Genomic DNA, 9660 nt, shown 5'->3' with positions numbered 1-9660 from the left:
CACACCGGTTGTACTACGCCTAATCTAAAACGGTATAATTTGAATCACAATTTAACAAAGGAATCGGTGTAGAAATGCCTAAGTCTTAGCTTGGAGTAACCAAGTTGATTTGCTCGGGAGATCTATACTGAGACACAGGGCTAAAGCAAACCAACTAGTGCGCGGAAGCATCAGAGAAAATGTTATACTTGAAGGTACCGTGGCTAACAGAGATGGTCCCAAAGAAAATACTACTCGGTGGCACAAGATAAAAATTCTTGACAGTCCAGAGGAGACAAAAGAACAAGGTCGCTCAACATACTTACTCGTGTTCCTCACATGATCAGTAGTACCAGGGATACTGAAAACTGATGAAACTAAGTGAAAGGGTGGATAACTGGGATTTTAGTTGAGTATCTCGATTTGGAGTTCAACCCTAGCTAGCGTGTTGTTTCCCTCTCGATAGTGCCGTTGTCCCTGAACACAATGTTAATCTTGGATTCATCGAAATGATGTAATTACACCATATGAGCTGGAAGGAGCTAACCTTTTGTTATCACAAAAGTAGAGGTCATCAATTATGGTTCCACTCGCCATATGAGCTGGAAGGAGCGACGGAGGAAGACGCCTCCCGATGGATTTCAAATCGGGGGTAGTATTGTACTTTCACACTATTTCACCTGATCGGAATGATGCCCCCAGCGATAATTATTTCGGAATGGAGGGAGTAGTACTAAACTTGATAGAACTTTGGTCCACAATTAATTGTCTTGTCATTGATCGCTGAAACCCAATTTTTCTCTAATAATAAAGCACGGGTTGAATTTCTCGAGTTCACCGTCGTGGCATTTCTACACAAAGGTCCCTGTGATTTTTTGTATTGAACCCGCAATCCATCACTAATCTGATAGAAAAAACGATTCGCTGGAAAAAATACCCGTCCGCATGCATCTGGCTCCTCACCTCGACCCTGGCCAGGCCGAGCCAAATCCCCCCGGCCGCCGCCGCACCACTCGCCACCGCGCCCGACCTCAACCCGCCCGCCGCCGCGGCTGCACCTCTGCCTGCTCGCGGGCCTCCACCCATGCGCCCCGCTTTGCGATGCAACGCGCGACGTCCTCCGCTGCCAAATCAGCGCCCATCGGGCCACACTCTGCACCGGCTGCCCCACGCTCGCCGAGATCCTCCGCATCCTCTCCGTGAAGCGGCGTCGTCACGGGTGGACTTCGATGCCTGGCTCGCCTACAACCTCCCCCAAATCCTACATGAGGTTCAGGTACAACATCTACTTGGTTAATTTCTAAATTCCCCTTCTTTTTTGCGCCAGTATATGCAATTGAGGGAGACTCTTCTTGCCGCTGCCGCCAACCATCTGTTCCTGTCATCATCTCCTCTTTGTGCCTTGCGGCGGCAGCAGCCAGCTAGCCAAGTTCTCTTCCTCTCCAATGTAGCTATCAAGTGCAGCGTTGCCTGTACTGTTCTCAGGTATCAAGGATTTTGCTGCTTCCCAGATAATATATTGAAGTATTTTTCTTCTATTATATCTACAGGCATACTGCCTTGATTATGGTGACCACCACCAATCCACCACTTGGCTGGCTGTCTTTATATTGTCACATTGATGGACTGTTACATGGTACATGGAAATCTGAAGTCATTTTTACATATTTGCACACATGAATGGCATGCTTGCCGATGGAAAGTGCGGCTTTCGGGTCAGCCCTTCATGACATTGATTGTGTGCTACTGCTGCTGATTTTGCTGCTGCTTAATACTAACCTATACTGCTGCTGATTTAGTTGCAAATTGAACTTACTATCTGTTATCTTTTCTCTAATATTTCTCAAGATCAGATCCTCTTTTTAGCTCTCTATTGCAAAATTACTTAATATACAATGTGTTCAATAAAAATCATGAAACACTTAACTCCTTATTGATTTCATTGTCCCTTTTCCTTACAATTTTCCGTCTAATGTGTGTCGCTTCCAATTGCATTGAAGATATATTATTATTTTTCACAAAAAAGAAAGTATGATTTCAACGTCATCTGCCTATGCTCCACCTGGGGTACGACGTTGTACAACTTGATTACTATATTTTATATGATCAGACCATGAATAGCCTTGAAGTAGCACACCCCTTGCTGTTGTAACTATTACACCGTCGTATAATATGAGTATGAGATTCTACATGATCAAACAATGTATAGCCTTGAAGTATCAAGTTCCCTTGCTGTTGTAACTTTCAACATGGATTTTTGCTATTGTTCTATTGCTTAACATGATTTCTGATACGTAATAACTACTCCCTCTGTTTTTTAAATATAAGTCTTTTTAGAGATTTCAATACGAACAACATATGGATGTATATAGACGTTTTTTAGAGTTTAGATTCACTCATTTTGCTCCGTATATAGTCTATAGTGGAATCTCTAGAAAGACATATATTTAGGAACGGAGGGAGTATATGATTTTTATTTATGTGATGTTAGTTTGATCCAACTGGAATTCGTAGTGTTGAAGAATGATGCCACATGATGTAAATAGGTTTGATTTAAGTGATATTGTGCATGTTGTTCATAGAAACGTATGCTGTTCTTGCACATTGATCGAAGACAAGCATGCTGGTGTTGTTGCAGACTCATAGTTGTTATATTTCATGTATTTTCCATAATCATGTATGGATATTTCTATTTACTGCTTTAAACCATGCCTAATATCATTAGAATTCATTACCCATAGTATGTCCCATAACAAGAGATTTGCAGCCAAGTATCAATTGTCATGCAGATATTGAGTTCAACACTTCAGCTACCTCAATTGCACATGAGAAAAATGATACTTCTAAGTGCCCGAAATGATACTTCTAATTGCACATGTGATTTACTAAACATATTTTGGTTTATGATCCCCTTTGGCGTACACTTGTGCCCGCCCCATTATTTTCAGTTTGCAAATTTTTTTGAAAGAAAGGGGGTTTCCCTCGATTTCATTAACGAACCCATAAATCTGTTTATTACAGCCAGAACGCACCCATCAGTTTGCAAAATAGTAGGTAAGGAACGACAGAAAGTGGATTGTTCAGTTTTTCAAGCATAATGGCACACCTAATTTTGGCAGATCACTTGGCTTTGAGGTTTTCGCATGACTATATGAGGTTCTCATAAACTCATGTATTGCCACAATATCTTCTTTTAATGTACTAGGGAATTGTCTTTTTTATCTCAGGTAAATAGCTCCTTTCTCACCCGTTTTTCCAGACTGAGATCAAGATAGGGAGGGAGGGAGCTTTGGTTAGGTCGAGGTTGGAGGATATACACGCTCATTGTGGCTGCAATTTGTACATGACAATACATAGATTGGAATTGAGATTTGGAGCCATTTTGTTGGTTTTTGCTTTGTACTGATGCTGCCATTATTTGTGTGATGGTGTCATTATTGTACAGAGGGAAGGGACAGTGAGAGAGATGGGTAGAAATTTCTATTTTTGTTGTAATTATTTGTTGTCCAAGCTTATTATTTATTGGTTGTTGTAGGTTGTTGTGATGGAAAGTTAACAGTACTTTTGATTATTTCAAGGCAATGTCAGATTTAATAATTTGAACTAGACTGAACTAAAACATGTTGATGTAAATGAGTCTGAACATGATTAACATGATCGTGTAATTTTTAGTGACAAACAGGTTGGTGAGGTATTTTTACTCCCGTTGCAACGCATGGGCATTTGTGCTAGTAAGGGTATAATATACACTTTCACCAATCCTACAATTTTGAGACGCAATGAGTGTTTATCGCAGGAAAAAAAACCTCTGCCCGGCAATAGAATTTGATGTAAATACCAAAGTTGAAAACCTACGATTCACCTCCAAACAGGCCTCTCCTCTCCTAAGCTAGCCTAAATGAGAAAGCAATCGCCAACTTCATGAGGCACATTCATCCGCATACATCTTATTATGTCGACGTTGTAGCCTATGTAATGTCGTGAATATTAGAAGCATATAGTCGATCTGACCATACAGATGCCTTGCAAATTTGGCTTTTTATATTCAGATCGGTGGGAGTACACAGTTCTCACATATTTCACAACATAAATAAACACCGAAATGGCAAGAACAAACAAACCCATCCTGCCTCCCTTTTCCAACAAATTCACCAAAACAATGTTTTTGTGGTCAGCTTGCTGTGGCCTTTCCGGCAACTTTCTGGGCTATCCATCCCATCCCATCATAGAGGCCCTCACCAGTGATCGCGCACGAGGCCTGTATGTGCCAGTCGTGGTTCTTTATGCTGTGGAGGGACAGGGCGTCTGTGATCTCAGCCGCCGACATGGCATCCTTGAGATCCTGCTTGTTTGCAAACACAAGGACCACCGTGTTGTCAAGGTCTGCATGCTGAATCAACCGGAAGAACTCATCCTTGATGATGTTGATCCGAGCACGGTCGGTGCTGTCGATTACCACGATGACAGCATGAGTTCCTCTATAGTATGTCGCCCATGAAGTGCGTAGGCTCTCTTGTCCTCCTAGATCCCACACCTACTTCATCAAACATATATGAAGTTAAGTACAAATAATACAATTGCATTTACTGAAAAAACAGTTTTTTAGTGAATGTGCCACATGAATGGGCCAAACAACCTCCATAAGTCAAGTAACCTTAAAACAGAATGTGCAACTTCCACGACACAAAGGCATGTTTGGTTTTGTTTGTGCCTATATAGTTAAGAATCAAAAATTGGTCATGGACGAAACAGGAGAATGACAAATATTGTAGTTAAATATTAGATTAGAGTTTGAACTATAGCAAATCCGAACCTGCCAAAGAATGGCGAAGCATTTCGTCATCCACAAATTTAGACTAGCATTTGACATGTCTTAGTTTCGTGCAAGTTGCCAATTCTGTTTTCATGAAATTTGACAAGCATGCTAGACGAATTTTGCTACCAGTCCAACTAAGAAAATGTTAGGCACTATCAAGTTTCACTAAGCTGTGGCAGTCAGACGATCGAATCTTTCCAGGAAGCAAGTGAAATTACAGATTGCTGGGATTTGTGGTAAATTATAAGTATGACAACTCACCACTTTAGACCTGGTCTAGGAATAAGCAAGTGAAGTCTTATGACTTGAAGAAAGGCAAATGATTAAATGGATATTGGCTTATCAACACAAGGATAGTTGGGCTTGGGAGACTAGATAAAATTTAGACCGGCAAGTACTAAGTTTGAGCGGAGAAACAAGACAGACTTGATCTGATTTCAGGTGGCATGGATGTGTTTGGTTGGTGCCCAGGCCAATCATGCCAGAATCTGATCGCCGTTGGTTTGGTCAATACTGGCACCAAAGTGCAATTGGAAATGGGCATACCAAAAGTTTGGCAACATCTAAATAAATTTCAATTTTCTGGACATGGCGGTATATATGTGACAGTTCCACTATTGTGTTAAATTTTGTATATGTACAACAAGCTTGACTTTCTTTTTCATATCCAATTGGATCATTTCCTTATTGGCATTTCTGTTCTGAACTTGAACAATTTATTAGTTGGGCAAAATATGGGTGCTCAGACATGTTCAGAAACAAACTAGGAAAGTAGATCAAAAAGTTCCTGCTATAGGTAGAAGATTCTCCTTTTACTACTAGTCTGGATTGAGATACCATCCTCAGCAAGTCGGCATAGTGACATGTAAGATAGGCAAATCTAAGCTACTCAATAGATCTAACAGCAAGGAATTCATTATCTGCAATTTCGCGAAAGTGTTCACATGCCCATGGAGCTATGAACGTACACAGATCTACAGAGGCAACCAAGATCGCCTGCTGCTCATCGCTGCTAGAACTAGGAAGAAACAAAAAACTCTTTTGTATCTCCTAACCCTCTTGCCGAGATCAGATCTTTAATCTCAAGGAAAAAACATACAGCGCTGGATGCATGATATGCCATGCTTTCCGAGCACACGAATCATGGAGCAAGAAGCACGATCTGAGTATACCAGCAAGAGCAAATATAGTCGTGCAAATTCGGATTCTAGCATCCAAACCGGGAGAAAAGGAAGGGGCTGGAGCGCTGACCTCGAAGCGTATATTCTTGAACACGACCTCCTCGACGTTGCTGCCGATGGTTGGCGCGGCGGTGACCGCCTCGCCGAGGTGGAGCTTGTAGAGCGTGGTGGTCTTTCCGGCGTTGTCGAGCCCCACGACCACGATCTTGTACTCCTTGGACGGGAACATGAGAAACCACACCCGGGACATCCACGCCCCCATCCTTTCCCTCCCTCAAATCCGAACCTCGCTGGTGATCGGATCTACGAGGGGCGGAGAGGAGATTGGATCGGCTTCGTGGAGGAAAGGGAGAAGGAAGAAGGAAAAGGCGTCGTCGCGTCACCCGCCGTCCGTGCGTGCCACGGCCGGGCTGTACCGAACCAAGACAAAAACTCGGCGGATTTCTTTGTTTTGTTTTTGTGTGAAACAGCAGGATTTGTCGTCCCTTAGAGCAACTCTAACGGACCCCGAAAGTATTTAGAGGATGTACAACAGTGTCTATTCAGCTGTCTATAAGGGCATGTACATTAATTTACACGGCTACTATCTATAGCAACGATCCACGTCATCTACAGACAATAGGCAAAACGCCCTTTACAATGGACTATCTTTTTTTTGTTGTCTATAGCCCTCTAAAATTACGCCATTATAGTGAAAATTATTCCAATCTACCTCCATCAGTTACCCCTCCCGAGCATGAAGAGACTGACGACAGCGTTGGCGTTGGCGCCGGCGCGGCAGTCCGGCGTGATGCATCCCAAGAAGGAGTGCGTTTGAGAATCGATCGAGGAGCACCTACGTGAATCTAATCAGTTCCTCGTTGGACCTCTCCATAGACGTCTAGCGTGATGCCTAGCTAGGTAGCTGATCCGTTGATCGATTATTTTAATCACTGCAGGCCTGTAGCTCATTCGTTCGAGGCATCTATCGATCCCAGCAGTCCGGCGGTCCCCAACCGTGCAGGTCGTGCCGGAGTAGATAGCGACGGAGAAAAGCAAAACATGTTCCGTGGATTGGATTTGTGAAGGACGTGGTTTCACGGTTCAGGAAACTACAGACGCCCAGTCGTACAACGGCAAAGAGGCCGTCGATAGCTAGCGAATTTCCAGCGCTATCGACCGTGTGCCAAATTACAGACGCCCTTCTTCTCTCTCCTAGTTCTCTTCCCTCCAGCTAGACAAATATCCTCTCTGGCATGTGCTACAGACGGCTGAATGGACACCATTGTACATGCCCTAAGGTTTATCACATAGAAAATTTATCTAGGTGAAGGAGAGAGATTGATGAGAGAGAACGAGGGTGTCTATAATTTGACAGACGGTCTGTAGCCCAAAAAACGCTTCTTAGCGACAACCTTTTCCCGTTGTACGCGACAGTGTTGGTAATTTCTCCCACAACCCTGCCTAACCATAGTGTCTACTGGATTATGGTTTTAGGAACCTACAGATAGCAAAAGAGACGGTCCATTGTAAAGGGTATATGTAGTGCTGTGTAGAGCTGATGTGGAGCGTTGTTATAGACAGCAGGTGTCTAGGCTGATGTACATACCCTTACAGACGGATTTGGTAAATTCGGACCTCAAACACCCGCGGACGCGCCCGTGCACTGGCCGGGCATGCCTCAAATTTTCACAGTTGCAGTTGGCCATCTCATATTAGATTCTCAAATCCATGCAAACTAAATGAAACCTACGTACTCCGTCAATCACCTAGCTACTCGTCATCAGAGATGTCGACGATCTCCGTACCCGGCTCCGACGGCATGGGCGGCACCTACAGCTCTGGCTCCTCCGGCGCCTCCGCTCCGGCCTCCTCCGCCTCTATCTTCGCGTCGAGTTCGGCGAAGAGCGCGTCAGACTCCGCCTGCTACCGACGTAGGAACGCCCGTTTGGCCTCCACATAGGCCTCAACTTGGCTAGACTCCAGGATGGCCTGCTTCTCCGCCATCTCGTCAGACTGGGCTACGGTGAACTGCGCCTCTGCCTGCTCCATGTTGAAGCCTGGTAGTTGTTGCTCCGACTCCGGCTGCTCCGTCTACTCCACCTCCATCGGAGCCATCTCCTCCTCCTCCTCCTCTTCTCCCGGCTGCTCCTCCTCCTCTTCCATCGGCTGCTCCTCCTCCTCTTCCCCTGGCTGCTCCTCCTCCTCCGGCTCCAGCGAGTCCGGAGGTAGCCCGATAGCGATGTGGGTGGTGCGCATGGCTTGCCTCACCTGGATCTCGGCACGACGCTCTGGCGTCAGCATGGCATAGTAGGTTATCTTGCTCCGGGCCATGGCGGAGTGCCGGAGCGTGGGCGGAGCGTCGTACCGTGGGAAAAGCTTTGAAGCGGGAGAGGGGGAGGTGCATGGGCTCAGACTGGCAGCGCGAAGAGAAGGGAGGTGGATGGGTTAGGGTTGCGGGACGTCGGCCGGCTTAAATAGCCGGATTCGGTCTTGGGCGGTGAGCCGGAGCGGCGCCACGCGGCGTTTGTTGGACCGCCGGGTTTCCAGGCGTTTCCCCGTGGGACCCCTTCATTAGTCCAACGTGGCGGGCATGCCCGAGCGCTCCTAGGCACCTCCATATCTACCCCATATTTGGGCTAGATATGGGGGTGCCGGTCAGCCCTGGCGTTTGAGGCCCGTTTGAGGTGTCCGTCTGGGTTAAAAAACGTGATCGGTTAGTGCCCGGGCGGCCCGCCCGGGCGTATGAGGCGGGTTTGAAGCGCCCGACTGTAGATGCTCTTATACTTGTGAACTGTAAATGCGGTATAAGGACCGAAAAGCAGAAGTTTTGATGTGGGGCATCCTACAGTCATCCCCATGAATCTACCTTCGTCTCCTACGATACCACATGGACCTGACCCATGACAAGAGCTCGAGCAAGGGCTATCGAAACAAAGGTGAACTCGCTCCTCTCCGAACTAGCACTTTCCACATGTGAGACATGGCTACTACCTCAAGCGAAAACCCTATGTGTGATCAGGTACTTAGAGGGAAGCCACAGAGCCACTACATCCACCGGACGAGCTAGTGAGGACGCCAAGTACAAGGACCACGAGAAGGAGCTGCCAGGAGTCTACAGCCACTAGACGTCCGGCCTAGACCAGACGTCCGGCCTAGACCAGACGTCCGACGCCTAGAGCGTTAGCCAGTCAGCCCAAGGCCCAGCCAGCGAGGACTACAGCGGCCTAACGGCCGACAAGGACCGGACGTCTGACACCTCCCAGCACCCGGACGATCGTTGTCACCCAATAGAAGGGAAATTATCGAAAGTTCGAAGTCGTCGGACGACCGACGACCGGACGGCCGACCGCCTCCAGAAGTTCGACACCTCCCAGCTAAAGGAAATATGCCCTAGAGGCAATAATAAAGTTGTTATTTATATTTCCTTATATCATGATAAATGTTTATTATTCATGCTAGAATTTTATTAACTGGAAACTTGATACACGTGTGAATACATAGACAAAACAAAGTGTCCCTAGTATGCCTCTACTTGACTAGCTCGTTAATCAAAGATGGTAAGTTTCCTAACCATTGACATGTGTTGTCATTTGATGAACGGGATCACATCATTAGGAGAATGATGTGATGGATAAGACCCATCCATTAGCTTAGCATAATGATCATTATGTTTTATTGCTATTGCTTTCTTCATGACTTATA

General features: G+C 45.7%; 1 protein-coding gene and 1 long non-coding RNA gene across 2 annotated transcripts; one reads left to right on the top strand and one right to left on the bottom strand.

Annotated features, from left to right (window-relative positions):
- The first annotated feature begins 939 nt into the window (after window positions 1-939).
- On the top strand, window positions 940-3585 carry LOC119285805. Its single transcript, XR_005139869.1, has 2 exons — window positions 940-1255; window positions 1530-3585. It is a non-coding gene; the product is annotated as an uncharacterized LOC119285805 (long non-coding RNA).
- A 381-nt stretch (window positions 3586-3966) lies between these two features.
- LOC119285804 (ADP-ribosylation factor-like protein 5) lies at window positions 3967-6428 on the bottom strand. The gene is made up of 2 exons (XM_037565135.1): window positions 6047-6428; window positions 3967-4513 (listed from the first exon to the last, which is right to left on the bottom strand). The coding sequence occupies exons 1-2, from the start codon at window positions 6236-6238 to the stop codon at window positions 4151-4153; spliced, it is 555 nt and encodes a 184-aa protein (XP_037421032.1). The 5' UTR covers window positions 6239-6428; the 3' UTR covers window positions 3967-4150.
- Between the last annotated feature and the right edge of the window lie 3232 nt (window positions 6429-9660).

This window comes from Triticum dicoccoides, chromosome 4A, assembly GCF_002162155.2.
Source record: "Triticum dicoccoides isolate Atlit2015 ecotype Zavitan chromosome 4A, WEW_v2.0, whole genome shotgun sequence".
Taxonomy (NCBI): domain Eukaryota; kingdom Viridiplantae; phylum Streptophyta; class Magnoliopsida; order Poales; family Poaceae; genus Triticum; species Triticum dicoccoides.
The sequence above is the reverse complement of the archived record's forward strand: the minus strand, read 5'-3'. Positions and strand labels throughout refer to the sequence as shown.